The sequence below is a fragment of the Mustela putorius genome, unplaced genomic scaffold (genome assembly GCF_011764305.1).
Source record: "Mustela putorius furo isolate JIRA1106 unplaced genomic scaffold, ASM1176430v1.1 tig00000874_pilon_pilon_pilon, whole genome shotgun sequence".
Classification (NCBI taxonomy): Eukaryota; Metazoa; Chordata; class Mammalia; order Carnivora; family Mustelidae; genus Mustela; species Mustela putorius.
Window position 1 is genome coordinate 7,965,096 of NW_025421505.1, and position 15,269 is coordinate 7,980,364.

The following is a 15,269-nucleotide window of genomic DNA, read 5'->3' on the forward strand; positions in this document are numbered from 1 at the left end:
CTGTGTCATGTGGATTCGGGGTAGAAATGTGAGCCTTTTTCAGTGACGGTCAGAGGAGTTTCTAGCCAACCAGCAGGCCTCCTTTGGTCTCCAGCTGGATACCTTTCCCTGTAATCACTTGGGTCATCCATGCTGGGTCCAGCTCACTCTTGGGACAACGGACCTTGGCATGATCTAAACCCCTCTGATTTCAGTGTTCTATGGGGTCAAGCCAGCATCTGTCCTGAGCTAACTTGTGCAGGCGCTGCACCTGCCACGGGGTTGGAAGTCCCGTTAGCTGGACCTTCTGGTAGGTGAGATATGACCGACAGAGTGAAACTGTAGCTCCAGGTAGTGAGTGGTAAAAGCCAGGACAGAGCAGGGCAGGGGAGTTGGGAGCAGGACAGGGGGAGGCATGGAGCTGAAGTGGGGCCTTTTGGTGGTGGTCTCATAGGGGGCCTGTGGCTCCAGGACATAGGATTGGGGTCCTCGTGTGGACATACACATAGTCCCAGGCTGGGGGAGAAGGCATGGGGGAGGGCCCTCACCTGCCCTTGGTTTCCCCCTGCAGGAGCCTGGGTCCAGGTGTCTCCATCACCTGAGCTCCAGGAGGGCCAGGCCGTGGTCTTGAGCTGCCAGGTGCCCGCAGGGGTCCAGGAGGGAACCTCATACCTCTGGTACCAGGATGGCCAGCCCCTCCCAGAGTCAAACTCAGCTACGCTCCGCTTCACGGCCATTACTCTGAGCCAAGCTGGGGCCTACCATTGCCAAGCCCAGGCCCCAGGTTCGGCCACCACGAGCCTGGCCGCACCCATCAGCCTCCACGTGTCCTGTAAGCTTTCATCCTGTCCATGTTTCTTGGGGGGTGAGGGACACAAGGGACAGATAGAGGAGGGGCTGGGCAAGCCCTGCCTCCATGCGAGAGTGCTAGAGAAGGGACGGGGGTTCCTGACCACTCCCTACCTCCTGTAGACGCCCCTCGCCAGGCCACACTCACCACCTTGATGGACACGGGCCCTGGACGACTGGGCCTCCTCCTGTGCCGTGTGAACAGTGACCCTCCAGCCCACCTACGACTGCTCCACGGGGACCACCTCGTGGCCTCCACCCTACAGGGTGTGGGGGAGCTGGCCAGCCGCTCTCCCCGGCTGCAGGTGGCTGTCGCTCCCAACACACTACGCCTGGAGATCCACAGAGCAGTGCTGGAGGATGAAGGCGCCTACACCTGCCAGGCCAACAACACACTGGGCCAGGCCTCAGCCTCTGCCCTCTTCGATGCCCAGGGTCAGTGTGAGGGCGTGAGTGTGTGCATGGGGGGCTCCTTTAAGAGAAGAGAGGAGGCTGGAGAAGGTTCTGGAAGCCTGAGGGACAGCCAGGTGGGCTGAACATAGGACAGCCTCCTTTCAGGACAAATGACTCCAGACTTGGCTTTCACAGAAGAGCCTTTTTTAGAAACAGATGTTTGCCTGGATGTCCAGTGGATAAATCAGAAAAGGAAGGGCGGGGTGTTCAAGGAGAAAATACTGCAGCCCAGGCAGGCTTGTGTTCTTCTTCCATGTGCCCATCAGAGTCAGGGAGGGCTTAGGGTACCCCGGAGCCCTGCAGAACCCTGGTTGGGACCACCTGAGAGATGGTGAGCTGTTTCCCATGTTCAATCTTGAGCCCCCTGTACATGTTTCTCTTCCTCAGGGAGACAAGAGACTTGCTTTACACAGCTTCACAGTCTAACCCGTGTCCCCGGCCCTCTTCCCTCCCCAGCTGTGAGTGTGCAGGTGCAGCCTAGGGCCGTTGTGCAAGAGGGGCAGCTGGTGAACCTGACCTGCCTTGCGTGGACCTCGAACCTGACCCAGCTCACCTACACGTGGTACCAGGATGGGCAGCAGCGCCCAGGTGCCCACTCCATCCTTCTGCCCAATGTCACAGTCACGGACGCTGCCTCCTACCGCTGTGGTGTGGTGACTCCTGGCCAGGCACCCCACCTCTCCAGACCTGTCACTCTGGATGTCCTCTGTGAGTTTGGTTGGATGCAGGATGGGACAAAAAAGAATGACGGCAGCCCACAGGGATCAAGGGCGTGGCCAGAGCCCCACAGATGTCTGACTCAGGAACCCAGACCCCATCAATCTGAAGAAGCCCAGGACAAGGAGCGTTGAGTCAGGGTCAGAGTGGATAGCTTCTTTCTGGGCAGAGGAGCCTCAGTTGGGCAACTAGGGGCCCTTGCGATAGGGAGCCAGGGCTCTCCGGCTTTGAATGCTGCCTTTCAACTGGCCTCCTGGGTGTGGTCTCTGAACTGTTTCCTTCGGTGTCCCTATAGACGCTCCCCGCAGCCTGCGCCTGACCTACCTCCTGGAAAGCCGGGGCGGACGGCTGGCTCAGGTACTGTGTACTGTGGATAGCCGCCCACCCGCCCAGCTAGCCCTCAGCCACGCTGGCCACCTCCTGATGTCTTCGAGCACAGCCTCTGTCCCCAACACTCTGCGCCTGGAGTTGTGGGAGCCCGGACCCAGCGATGAGGGGCTCTACAGCTGCTCCGCCCACAATCCTCTGGGCCAGGCCAATGTCTCCCTGGAGTTGCGGCTAGAGGGTGAGGCAGGGCTGGAGGCCGAGCCCAGTGGGGGGAGAGGGACCAGCTGTGGTCTCTGGCTGGGCCTTGCTGACCCTGGTCTCCCTGGTCCAGGTGTGCAGGTGACCCTGGCTCCATCCGCCGCTGTGCCTGAGGGGACCCCCGTCACAGTGTCCTGTGAAGACCCCGCCGCCCGCCCACCCGTTCTCTATGCCTGGTACCACAACAGCCGTTGGCTGCAGGAGGGACCAGCTGCCGCCCTCTCGATCCCAGCGGCCACACGGGCTCATGCGGGGGCCTACTCCTGCCAGGTCCAGGACGCCCAGGGCACCCGCAGCTCCCGGCCCACCGCCCTGCAAGTCCACTGTGAGCTAGGGCCCTTGGCTGGGGGTGCTGAGGCTGAGAGCAGGCAGAGGGCACTTCTGGGCCTTTGTCGGGGTGGAGGCAGGACCGTAGCAGATCTTGGAAGGGGCACTTGGGCAAAGAAGAACATTGGTGATGAGAAAAGAGTCCTGCGAACCCCACCTGGGGGACTCTGTCCATGAGGTGTCACTTTGAGGAAGTGACCTTTCATCCAGAGGCTTCAGCCTCACCAATGCCAGGCGGGTGGGCCATGGACGGTCCAGGGTATCCAAACAAGGCCTCCAACTATGTGCTGTCGTGCTCCCAGATGCCCCTCGGGATGTCATCCTGTCATCCTTTCGGGACTCCAGAGTCGGCTCCATGGCCGTGTTGCAGTGTACTGTGGACAGCGAGCCCCCTGCTGAGCTGGCCCTGTCCCGTGACGGCAAGGTGCTGGCCACCAGCCCAGGGGTCCACGGCTTGGCATCCGGGACAGGCGCCGTGCAGGCTGCCCGAAATGCCCTGCGACTGCAGGTGCGAGACATACCGTCCGGTGACAAGGACACTTACATGTGCACAGCCCACAACTTCCTGGGCTCGGTCAGCACCACAGGGCAGCTGCAGGGGGAAGGTGAGTGGGCCGAGGGGGAGGAGAAGGACTCAGGCACAGCGGGGCCTTGTGTATACGAGGGGCGGGCTGACCAGAATGGATAGCTAGAGCCCTGCCCCATCTGATGGAGGAGGAACTCTCTCCCTGGAGGCCGTTGCCCAGCCTGAGGGGAAGAAGCAGCCTTGCCCTTGCAGAACTCTGCAAGTTCTCTGCAAGAACTCTGCAGCCGTGTGGAGGGCCCCTCCGAGGCAGGAGAGACAGAGCCCCGCCCTCACAGAACCCAATCTGGGGTGGAAGCACAGACCTGCTCTGGGGAAGCCTGGGGTGGGAAGAGAGACCCAACCGTACCTTTAGGGGGCTCAGTGTGAGGGATGAAATAGAGCCCCACGTTTGAGGAGTCCCATCTCCGAGCAAGACACAGCCTCATCCATTAGAAAGCCTGGTTTGTAGAGACAAACCACCCTGTCCCAGAGGTACTCAGTGCAAGGGATCTCAGTCTTTTTTTTTTTTAAGATTTTTATTCATTTATTTGAAAGAGAGAGAGAGAGACGGTGAGAGAGGGAACACAAACAAGGGGGAGTGGGAGAGAGAGAAGCAGGCTTCCTGCTGAGCAGGGAGCCCGATGCAGGGCTCGATCCCAGGATCCCAGGATCATGAGCTGAGCCAAAGGCAGGTGCTTAACCGACTGAGCCACCCAGGTGCCCCAAGAGATCTCAGTCTTTTGAGAGAGCCACAATCTTACCTCTGTGGGCCCCAAATCAGAACAGAGGTTCCCATAATACACTGAGGCCTCTGCGATGCCCAGATCCCATCCACAGGCTCCCTGACATCCTCCTGGTCCTTGGCCTGCAGGGGTGCGTGTGGTGGCCGAGCCGGGGCTGGACGTGGCTGAGGGGGCACCGCTGAACCTGAGCTGTCGCCTCTCTGGTGGTCCCGGACCCATGGGCAACTCCACCTTCGCTTGGTTCTGGAATGGCCAGCGACTACATGTGGAGCCTGTGCCCACCCTTGCCTTCACCCACGTGGCCCGCACCCAAGCTGGGGCGTACCACTGCTGGGCTGAGCTCCCCAGTGGGGCCACCACCTCTGCTCCAGTCATGCTCCGGGTGCTGTGTGAGTACAACCCCCCAACCCCCTGTCCACATCTCACCTGCCTGCCTCGGGTCCTCCTCCTCTTCTGTCTGCAAAGAGCAAAGACTTTGTAGGGATGGAGTCCTGGGTTGGAGGACTCCCGCTGCCTTCTTGTGTGATCTTGTACACCACTGCCTGGCTTTTCTCATGTGCAAAATATCAGCCCCCTCACCCAGTGAGGAGCCCAGGGGATACTGCATGCAGAGTGCCTGGGTCCCCGTTCCATCCCTCATCCAGGCCCCCATGCAGGATCAGCCAGTTGTGGCTGCAATCACAAGCCCCGCGAAATATAGAGCTTCAGGTGACAGCCGTTGTGTTTGCTCCTGATGCTGTCGGTTAGAAATTCAGGTGGAGCGGAGCTGGGCAGGGCTTCGGCTGGTCTCTGTCATTGTCTCGTAGCTAGCTGGTTGAGGATTACTGCATCCTCACAGCCGGCAGCTGGGGCTCGCCTGACCTTCCTCCGGGGTTGTGTTTGCAGGAGGCCAGAAGCTATGAGGCCCCTTGAGGTCTAGTCCTGAAGCCACATAATATCACTTCTGCTTCCTAGTGGTCAGAGCAAGGCACAGACCAAGGAGAGGGGCAAGGGGTTCTACCCCGTCATGTGGCGAGCTGCAGTCATCTTGCCTGGGTTGGCGCTGGTGTTCTGCAACTATTATGCCCCTCTGTGTTCCCACAGACCCTCCTGAGATGCCCTCCATGACGGTCTTCGTGGAGCCTGAGGGTGGCCTCCGGGGCATCCTGGACTGCCGAGTGGACAGCGAGCCCCTAGCCAGTCTGAGTCTCCACCTCGGCAGGAGGCTGGTGGCCTCCAGCCAGCCTGGCAGGGCTCCCGTCGAGCCCCACATCCACGTCACAGCCACCGCCAACGCCCTGAGGGTGGACATGGAGGAGCTGAGGCCCAGCGACCAGGGGGAATACGTGTGCTCTGCCTCCAATGCCTTGGGCTCTGCGTCCGCTTCTACCTACTTCGGAACCAGAGGTGGGGGGTGGGGGGAGGGTCTGTCTCCCACGCCCCTCTGTAGGAAGGCCCAGCTCTCGGGTCCATAGGCTTCCTTCTGAGGTCTTCGCTGAATCCTTTCTACTGTGATCAGTTTGTCTAACTAGTCTAACTTAATGCTCGGTTGCGGAAAGCTTCTGAGATAAAGTGAGAGCTAGAATGGTTTTCATCTCGGGGGAGTCCCCTTGGGAGGGAATCCTGGAGGCCTGGAGCCGCCGTCTGAGCCTCACCCCTGCATTCCAGCCTTGCACCATCTGAGTCTGTTCCAGAAGCTACTCTGGGTCCTGGGGCTGCTGCTGGGCCTCCTCTTCCTGTTGTTGGGCCTGGGGGCCTTCTACGTCTGGAGGTGGGTTCAGGGCTGGGGCAGGATGAGGTCACCTTGTCATCCCCCACTTCCCTTCAACCTTCCCTCATGTCTCTCTTACCAGATGCATGGGCTCTGTACTTTCTAGCCTGTCCCTCTTCTTCCCACTGCTCCAAATTTGGGAATTGCTTCTAGAATCGTCTTTCAAGCCCTCTTGCTGTAGTTTTCTTTCTTCATCTGGAGCCCATCTGTGTAAAGAAAGGGCTGGGAGGGAAGGAAGAAAGATAAGGTCCCCCACTCCCCGCAGTGCTCCCACTGCTCTGTTCAGTGAGCTATCTGGGGCTAAGTAAGCGCTTGGGGTCCGGGGAGGAAATGGGGGTACGCAGGGGAAGTGAAGAGACCCTCTGAGTCTGCTCTTGCTGTTGCAGGAAACAATTTTGTAAGCTGAGCATGGGTGAGAATTTGGTGGAGATGACTTCTCAGAAGCAGACCATGCAGGTATCCATCTGTCACGTGGGCCCAGGCAGACACGACGCCTGGCTAACCCACTGGGCAGGGCTGGTGCACAGAGACAGCTCTCGTATGTAGGACGGGCCCTGGGACTAGGGGGAGACTGGGGAGAGAATACAGAGAACCAGGGACCTCCGGAGAGACAGGGAAGCCCCATTTTAAATGGGGCACACAACAGCCACGTGTTTGCTCGCCAGGCATGATGGGTATACTGTAGGTCGAGTTCTCTGTGGGAGCTGCTGGTAAGGTGACTGGGGCAGACATTCTGACATAGCAGCTTCTCCTTGACTTTCAAGATGCATCCTGGAACACAGAACCCCAGCTGGGTTCTCTCTTCCCTACTCCGCAATCTGCCTATGTCCCTGGGCAGGGGTGAAGGTCTGTTTTCCCTTCCCAGTGACGTGTCCCCTTCTGCAGATCTTCCGGTTTTGCGGGGGTGGGGCTGGGCTCACAGCCTCATTGCCAGCCAGGTACAAGCTCCCCAGTCCCCTGGGGACCCTCACCTAAGGTTTGAGGTCTGGGGAACTGCTCTCCAGAGTTAGAGGCCATGGGATGACCACTCCCAGAGCCCTCCTTGTCACCAGGATTTTCTCTGCGGGAAGCTCACTGATCCTGATCCTGATGCAGCCACAGGTGGGCCCTAGTCCTGTGCTCTGCCGCTGAGCTGATCTGTGGCACTGTCTACCCTCAGGAGGAGGAGGTCACCAGAAACTGTGACAACCTGGGCCTCGTGAACAAGGCAGCACTGAGTCCTGACTCCCTCTGTGAAAACAACTCTACAGCATCTGACTTTCTATGACCCAGATCCAAATCTCTTGCCAAGAAAAATGGGCGCGGAGAAGTAGAGGTGAACTTTAATCTACCCAGGAGGGTGCTGGTCCTGGGGGACTCTGAGGATAAACAAGTGCCCATGTTGTCTACTTGTCTTTTCCTTTTCTCTGGATCTCATCTCTCCCTTTATCTTCCAATGGATGGCCCCTCACATCTTTTCCTTTTCCTCACATCCAAGCCCACCCTGGACTTTTTGGGATGGATTAGAAAAGAAGAGGAGCTTCCTACATCCTCCCAGGCCGACCAGAGTACTCCATAGGAGCTGGACTAGAAGTTAGGCTGCACTAACAAGAGACCAAATACAGTAACTTCAGTATGAGGACATGTTACTTCTCTCTCCCATACTAATCTGGATATGCTATGGTAGTTTAAGATGTCAGAATTTGGGAGCATTCTATCTTCTTTTTCTCCATCCCTGAAATGGTACCTTTGACTGTGAGGTTCATGGTGGCCCCACTGTGTTGACATTCCCTCCAGCAAGAAGAGGAGATTGAAGGCACACCCATTCCCATTGTGGACAGAAGTTGCAGGTCATTTTTACTCACTCTCCATTGGCTGGAGTTGAGTCAAGCAGCCACCTCAAGCTGCAAGAGATTCTGAGAAATATAGTTTTGGTTCTGTTTCCATAGGACTCCCCAACCACAGACTCATGCCCGAGACTTCTGACATTGGTGAGAATGCTGCCGGCAGGCCACGTTTGCAGTGCCCGTCTACTGAAGGCCAGGATGTGTCCCTGGTCATTCTGTTCATGGGCTTCCCAGAAGAGGGAGTCCCTCTCACACATTAAGACTGAGGAAATTAAGATGGTTTGGTGTTCCCTAGGGAAAAGGCATGCCAGGCAATGGGGTTGCCTGAGCAGGCATTTTATCACGCCCTTGGAAAAAGAGGGGCCCCCATTTCTACTCCCAGGGAGTATGGAGAGCATCCTTATTTCTGCTCCAGGTACATCCCTCTCTGTGATCAAGTGGGCTCGCGCGGTCTTCCTGGGGGCTTGTGTGCCAGGGGCTGTTAAGCGGAATGAGGGTCACAAAGAAGGAATAACTTGCTCCCAGGAAGTCAGTGCCTGAGAGGGGCTGGTTCTTGGGTGGGCTAGTGTCTCCCCTCACAGCCTGGTGGCAGATGGTACGGGACGCAAAGACCCTGCCTGGGATTTGGGTTGAGAAACTGGGAGAGCAGTGGGGAGATGTCCTAGGGGCTAACAGGTTGGAAAGAAATTGGAGGCTGAGTAAGCTCCATGGAACTGTGGCCGGAAGCTTCCTGGTCCCAGATTTCATTCCTTGCAGTGCCTGATTGCCAGACTCTTCCTGGGGGGGCCTGTCTGGCGTGTCCTCCCAATAAACACCCATCCTGTGACGATACCAGAGTGAGTCTCTTTCTTGCAACCCAAACGGCTGCACCGCAACACGGATCTGAATGTGAATGCAGCTCCTTCTAGGAGACTGCTTGTTGAGGTGGCAGGTGCAAATTACAAGATATTTGCCACAAACTGCCTTATGTTCAAGAGATGAGCGCTCTCTCCTGCTCCTTGAGGCTCTAGGTCCTGCTCACCTTCTTGGTCCACATGACCAGCACCTCGCTTGGCACGCAGTATGTGAGCACTTAGTAAGCACTGGTTTTTTCCATATTGTTGTCTGGGGGGAGGGGTGGGGGTGGAAAGTGTGCACTAAATCCAGAGGTGGGACAGAGACAGAACAAGCCGAATGTGGCCAGATGTTCTTAGGTTGTCCAGGGAAGAGAGGGTGAGGGGAGAATTCCTTCTGCGCATCTCCAAGGGGGCGTAGGTCCACCTGGGAATGGAAGGTTCTCAGAGGGGTTAGCTGTGTCTACCTCTGGAGGTCTGAGGAGCCTCAAGACTTCTGAAATAAACTCGTACTTCAGGTGTGACACACAAACAGAAAACTGCACACACTATAAGCACACAGCTTGATGACTTTCCAAAAAGTGATCAAGCCAGTGCCACTGGCACCCAGATCAAGAAACAGACCAGCACCAGCACTCCAGAGTCTCCCTCGAGCCCCCTCCCAATTGCAAGCCCCCTGAAGTGAACTTCAAGCTTGCTATCTAACACCAGGGATTTGATTGGCTTGTTTTTGGATTTTATATAAATGGAATAGTATAGAATGATGACTTTGGAAAATTGTCTGACATTATCTTTTAAAGCTAAAACTGTCTAGCCCTCTGACCCTGAAATTCCACCCTGGGTAGTTATGCCAAAAGAAGGGCTCTGTCCACAGTGAGGCTTATAGAGGAATGTGTATAGTCGCCCTGTTCTGGGTCATTCTTCAGAATGCGTCTTGTTTACAGATGGTGAATGTCACCCATTACGTAAGCACTTTGGAGATTTAACTCTCCGTGGTTTGCCTTCTGCCCAGGACACTCCCCAGTGTCCCCCTGGAGAGTGACTCCAGCAAGACACTGGAGACATCATCTTTCCCACAGCGGCTACTCGTGGGATCCAGCTTCCTCAACTTTGGTCTAGTGGTCCCATCCCCTCCTCTGCAGCCTCCAAATAAATAGTTGCTTGGAGATTTCTGCAGAAAATTCCTCGGATATACTTAGACATATCTCATCCGGGTTGGGAAGGCGTCCATGTTGCAAGGATGATTCCAACGCCCACATAGCTCTTAGGCTACAAGTTCACCTTGTTTTCTTAGCACTGACTGTGTGCCCAGCCCTGTGCCAGGCAGTAAACAAAGATAGCCCCAGACTCTGTGGAGCTCAGGGTCTGGGGGGAGAGAGACAAGGAAATGGCCAGGGAGAAGCATATGCAGAGGGTGGGAACCAGGCTTTGGGTCAGCAAGAACCCCTTGACAAAGAGGCACCCAAGCCTAGGTTTGCAGCGCGAAGAGGAGCTCACCAGTTTGCTCTTTTCTTGTCCGAGAGGACCCTGCTGTCCACAGTGAAGCCTCTGCTCTGTGTTCAGAGTTTGCCTGCTCTAGGGAGTCTGCTCTGCTGTCTAGGCCCCCAGCTCATTTAGAGCTCAAACCACCTCCAAGTCCTCCCCAGGCCCTGCTAGGCTGCACATTTGGTATTGTCCAATGTCTGTGATCTCTGGGGCTTTCTTAGCTGTCTCTCTCTTCTTCCTATTCAGGACTCCTTTACCACAGTTAGGACTGTGTGTCTGTAATTTCCCCATCCTCGGGATCCATATTTTGCTCTGGAATCTCTCATTGTGCTCCTGGTTCAAGATGGAAGCCTACATACCCCTGTCCACCCCAATTCTTCCCCAAATCCTCCCTAAGAGGAGACGGGATGCTTTGCTTTCAGCTCCCTGCATCACCCCACCCCCACCAGCTCATGTCCAGGGAGGATTAGGGAATTCTGTGCTTTGAGGGTGGCCTGTGCAGCTGGGGGCACTCGTGGGAACCCCATTTACTCATCCACAGAGGGAAGAGTTGATGTCTCTCCAGCCTGCCCACATTGGAAACCCCAGCATGACCAAAGCCATCTAGGTCTATTTTAGGTCTGGTTCCCAAAGACGACGTTTCATGTGCAAGCAATGTCAGGCTGTGCTCCAAGGGGGATATCAGTAAAGGGCTGAAGGGAGCAAGACAGGCAAAGGCAGGAAGGGACACACACACACACATAAACGTCCACAGCAGCATTTTTGGTAACATCTCAAAACTAGGAACCACCCTCAGGTCCGGGAACAGTAGAATCAATGGGAAAAATGTGATAGTCACACCATTGGATGCTAGTTCGCAAGGAAATAGCTCAGCTACAGCCACACACAAAGGCTGAATGCATTTGACAAACTGAAAAAGATCTGCAGCTCACACTCCAGACAAAAGATGAATCTCCCTTCTATATAAAGAGTTCCTTCCAGTTGTTACGAGAAAGACCAATATCTCAGTAGAAACATGATTCAGGGAACAGGAAATATAAATGGCACGTAAGTGTTTGAACAGTTATTCAAGTTCACTGCTAGGAGAAATGCAAATTAAGACTGTACTCACACCTTCAGACAAGCGTATCACAGTTTGAGAACTGCGTCGGTAAGGTTGCAGGCCAAGGGGACCTCGAGATACTGCTGCTGCAATTGTACATCTGCACAAATTGAAGGACAATTTAAGTGTATCCTCCCAAGTCATAAAAATACAAATCTTTTGACCCACGAAGCCCATTTTAGGAAATCATCTCACAGATGAGTTTGTATATAAAATTATCCATCACAGCCTGGATTGCAATAGCAGAAGGCCTGGAAACCATTTACATGGCCAAGAGGGGACTATATGAATGAGAGGCAGCATTCAACTATAAAAAAATGGCAGGGACACACAGCCACTGGAATAACTAAAATTAAAACAATGAGCAACACTAAGTGCTGGCAAGTATGGAGAGGAACCCAAACTCTCCTCCACTGCTGGTAGGCATGTAAGATGGTACAGTTGCTTTGGAAATGAGTTTCTTTCAAACTTAAATATGCCTTTGCCATAGGACCCTGCCTTCTACTTCTGGGTCTTCACAGATGAGAAATGAGAAATGAAAACATAGACTCATATAAAACTTCACAGCAGCGTGTAGCGGCTACCTGTAGGAGAGTCTCACGCTGGAAGAGAACCCAAATGCCTCACTGGAGAATAGAGAAAGCGTGGTTCCCCCTGCCCATGGAACATACTCGGCACTACAAAAGCAAACAATGTTAATGAATTTCAAAAACATAGAAGGAAGAAAGCCAGACACAAAGAGTACAAGCTTTGTAATTACATTTATACGAAGTTCTGGAATAGGCAAAATTTATGTATAGACACAAAGCAGATCAATGACTGCCTGCGGCTGGAAGTGGGAGAGAGGGATGGGGGAGGGGGCAGAAGGGAACGTCCTGGGGACGATGGAAATAGGTCTATCAGCTCCCAGCACGGCTGGTCTGGTCTGGCCAAGGAACCTCCAGGAATGCAACCCCACTAGCTTACAAGTAGTTAATCAGTACTACTTTAAGGATATTATTACCGGATGTGCCTAATAAAACCTCTACCGAAAAGAACAAATATACTTTTCAGATTCCAAGTCTCTTGAGATGAAGAAGACCTCCCAGGGAACCAGACAAAGTGGCACCAGGGCACCTGTTCACGCGACCTCCTGAGCCTCCAGTCAAGGACACCCACTTTCTCAGGACAGTCCTGCCCCCAATTTTGCCCTTAAAGCCTTTCACTAAGAAGCCACTGGGGAGACTGGGACTTTAGAGCATTACTTTCCCATTCTCCTGGGTGGTGCCATACCAGTAAATAGCTCATCTTTCTTCACTGCGAAAGATCTGTGTCACTTTTATTTGCCTGCTGCCCACAGGGTGGACAAACTCTCCTACTTGGTTTGGTTACAGAACATTCTATCTGGATTAGGATGGTGATTACAGAGGCGCATGAATTTATCAAGTTCATCTAAATGGACACTTAGAACATGTGCACTTTTTAAAATTCTTTTTTTTTAAAAGATTTTATTTATTTATTTGACAAACAGAGATCACAAGTAGGCAGAGAGGCAGGCAGAGAGAGAGAGAGGAGGAAGCAGGCCTCCCACCGAGCAGAGAGCCCGATGCAGGGCTCGATCCCAGGACCCTGAGATCACGACCGGAGCCAAAGGCAGAGGCCTCAACCCACTGAGCCACCCAGGTGCCCCATATTTTTAAAAAGATTTTATGCATTTCTTTGAGATAGATAGATAGATAGAGATAGAGAGAGAGAGAGAGCGAGCGCATGGGTGGGGAGGAGGGGCAGAGGGAAAGGGAGAAACAGGCTCTCCACTGAGGAGGGAGCCTGACTCGGGGCTTGATCCCAGGACTCCTGAGATCATGACCTGAGCTGAAGGCAGAAGCTCAACCAGCTGAGCCACCCAGGTGCCTCAGGTCCACTTTACTGTGTGTAAATTATCTTAATAAAGTTGACTTGAAAACCTGAAGTAATGATAATAGGATACTAGTAATAATCATAAGACCACTTTACATGCGCTGATAAGAAGCACCTCCGTGTGTAGTAAGTGGGGGGGGGGGAAGCGGTGTAGAGAAATGTTAATAAAAGAAAAAAGAGATCTGTATTGTCTTGGATGTGCATAAACTAATCCAAAACCTATACAAGGAGCTAAGGATAGCGGCTTTGCATTGGGTGGGGGATGTGGGCTCAGAGGGTGGGAAGAAAAGGGAGGTGTGATTCCTGTACATCTTACTATATTTTGTTGTTTGAATCAGACCTACAGAGGTTTCCCTATATCTGCTGCAACTCTTCCTAAGGGAACGTTGGCATTTGTTCCCAATAACAAATAGATTTGCCCAAGAGTTCGCACCCCTCCTGGGCACCTGGGTGATTCAGTGGGTTGGGCGATGAATTCTTGGTTTCAACTCGGGTCATGATGTTCCTTGGTGAGATTGAGCCCCAGCTACACTGCCCCCCTACCCCCACTCAGCGAGGATTCTCTCTCTGTCTCTCTCCTCCTCGGACCACCCCTCAAACAAACAAAATATTAAAAAATATATTTTAAAAAGAAAGTTAGGGGCGCCTAGGTGGCTCAGTGGGTTAAAGCCTCTGCCCTCTGCTCAAGTCATGATCCCGGTGTCCTGGGATGGAGCCCCGCATGGGGATCTCTGCTCAGCAGGGAGCCTGCTTCCTCCTCTCTCTCTACCTGCCTCTCTGCCTACCTGTGATCTCTGTCTGTCAAATAAATAAACAAAATCTTAGAAAAGAAAAGTTAACATCTCTCGCTATCAGAATACTGGCTACTCGTTTTCCGGATTTACTACTCAGTACACAAACCTTTAAAGAAAGAAACAGATGTTGTCAAAGCAGGAAGGATCCCCTGTGTCTTGGAGTCTGTGGCTTTGCGCAGTTGTTCCCGGCGGCCACCCCAGGGACAGGGGCTGCCCGCGCCCGCCTCGCCTTTGCCGGGCACCAAGCCCGCAGCACCGCGGCTCCACCCGCTCCCCCGACCCGCGCTCTGGGGCTGGCTGCCACCCCGACGCCCAGGAGCGTTCGGAGCCGCCCGGGGCACCTCTCGAGGGCTCCCGCCTCCCTTCTCCTAGGGGCACTACCGCCGGGTTCGGGCCAGGGCCCCTCTGGGCAGGGTCGGTGAGCAGGCGGAGACAGAGGTCCGCCCAGGGGACCATGGAGGGGGGCGACCCGAGCAGCAGCAGGTGGCCTCCAGCCCTGCTCTCTCCTCCACCAGCCCCCGATGGCCCTCAAAGGCCCTTCCGAGGGGCCCCGCCCCATCCCCACTCCACACCCGCTCCGCCCTGACCTACCCCGCGGCTTGGCGCTGGCTGATCCCCGGGGGGCCGCACGGATTCCGCAGGCCCTGCTCCTAACCTTAGACAGCCGCTCCGGTTCCCCGAGGGCGCACGGGGTCTGGCCGGGAGCCAGGGTCGGGCGGATGGGCTGCGGGGTTCCGTGCGGGGTGGCGCGGGAGGCGGCCGGCCGGCTGCTCTGGGCGTGGGTCGGCCTGGATCCAGCCGGGGCGGAGCCGGGAGCCGGGAGCCGCGTCGTGGAGGCCGGGGCGCTCTCAGCGATGGGCTGGGGGTCTCGGAGAGCTGGAGGGTCGCGGGCGTGGCTGCTGCTGCTGCTGCTCTTGAGGCTACCTTTGCCTTTGTGGGGGGTCGAAGAGTTTCAAGGTGAGTGCGACGTGCCCCGCCGGGCCGGCGAGGTTGCTGTCAGCCACCACGGTGGCTGGGAGGACAAGAGAGGGTCTCCGCAGGGGACTCTCAGCTGTACTTGGGCTGGCCTTGTGGCCCAGACTGACACACTCTGCCCAGATGCCACAGTGCCAATAACAAAGCATTGGCGGGGTGGGGGGTGGGGGATGGGGGGGTCCCCTCTGAGCATCTGCCCAAATTCCCAAATTCCTCTGGGTTCTTCTGCCTTGACCACCCCCAGACCCCACCCACAGGTGTGGACTTTCCTGCATCTCCCTCTCTGAGGCCCAGTGCACTGGTTGCCCAGAGCCCCTGCTGTGCCCTCAGACTCATGCAGCCGGCATCCCAGGGCCTGGGGGGCAGTATGTGTGTGTTGTTGATATTGTT

General features: G+C 55.3%; 2 protein-coding genes and 1 long non-coding RNA gene across 15 annotated transcripts in view; 2 read left to right on the forward strand and 1 right to left on the reverse strand.

Annotated features, from left to right (window-relative positions):
* SIGLEC1 (sialic acid binding Ig like lectin 1) overlaps positions 1-8,625 on the forward strand; it is a 22,210-nt gene extending 13,585 nt beyond the window's left edge. For all 3 annotated transcript variants that reach the window (XM_013046050.2, XM_004772872.3, XM_004772873.3), the window contains 11 exons: positions 551-811; positions 952-1,263; positions 1,738-1,989; positions 2,294-2,563; positions 2,657-2,908; positions 3,213-3,515; positions 4,347-4,607; positions 5,302-5,604; positions 5,866-5,968; positions 6,355-6,424; positions 7,128-8,625. In XM_013046050.2, coding sequence (XP_012901504.1) covers positions 551-811; positions 952-1,263; positions 1,738-1,989; positions 2,294-2,563; positions 2,657-2,908; positions 3,213-3,515; positions 4,347-4,607; positions 5,302-5,604; positions 5,866-5,968; positions 6,355-6,424; positions 7,128-7,235 — 2,495 coding nt within the window. In that variant the 3' untranslated portion in view covers positions 7,236-8,625. The remainder of the gene's footprint in view (positions 1-550; positions 812-951; positions 1,264-1,737; positions 1,990-2,293; positions 2,564-2,656; positions 2,909-3,212; positions 3,516-4,346; positions 4,608-5,301; positions 5,605-5,865; positions 5,969-6,354; positions 6,425-7,127) is intronic.
* LOC106003781 lies at positions 4,325-14,601 on the reverse strand. Its single transcript, XR_001176473.2, has 4 exons — positions 14,496-14,601; positions 11,224-11,314; positions 4,645-6,190; positions 4,325-4,461 (listed from the first exon to the last, which is right to left on the reverse strand). It is a non-coding gene; the product is annotated as an uncharacterized LOC106003781 (long non-coding RNA).
* The window catches only part of ADAM33 (ADAM metallopeptidase domain 33), a 14,423-nt gene continuing 13,257 nt past the window's right edge, over positions 14,104-15,269 (forward strand). For 4 of the 11 annotated variants that reach the window (XM_004772857.3, XM_004772864.3, XM_004772865.3 and 1 more), the window contains exon 1: positions 14,108-14,861. In XM_004772857.3, coding sequence (XP_004772914.1) covers positions 14,426-14,861 — 436 coding nt within the window. In that variant the 5' untranslated portion in view covers positions 14,108-14,425. Of the gene's footprint in view, positions 14,862-15,269 lie in introns of all 11 variants that reach the window. The other 7 variants (XR_200847.3, XM_004772859.3, XM_004772858.3 and 4 more) reach the window with 4 other exon arrangements.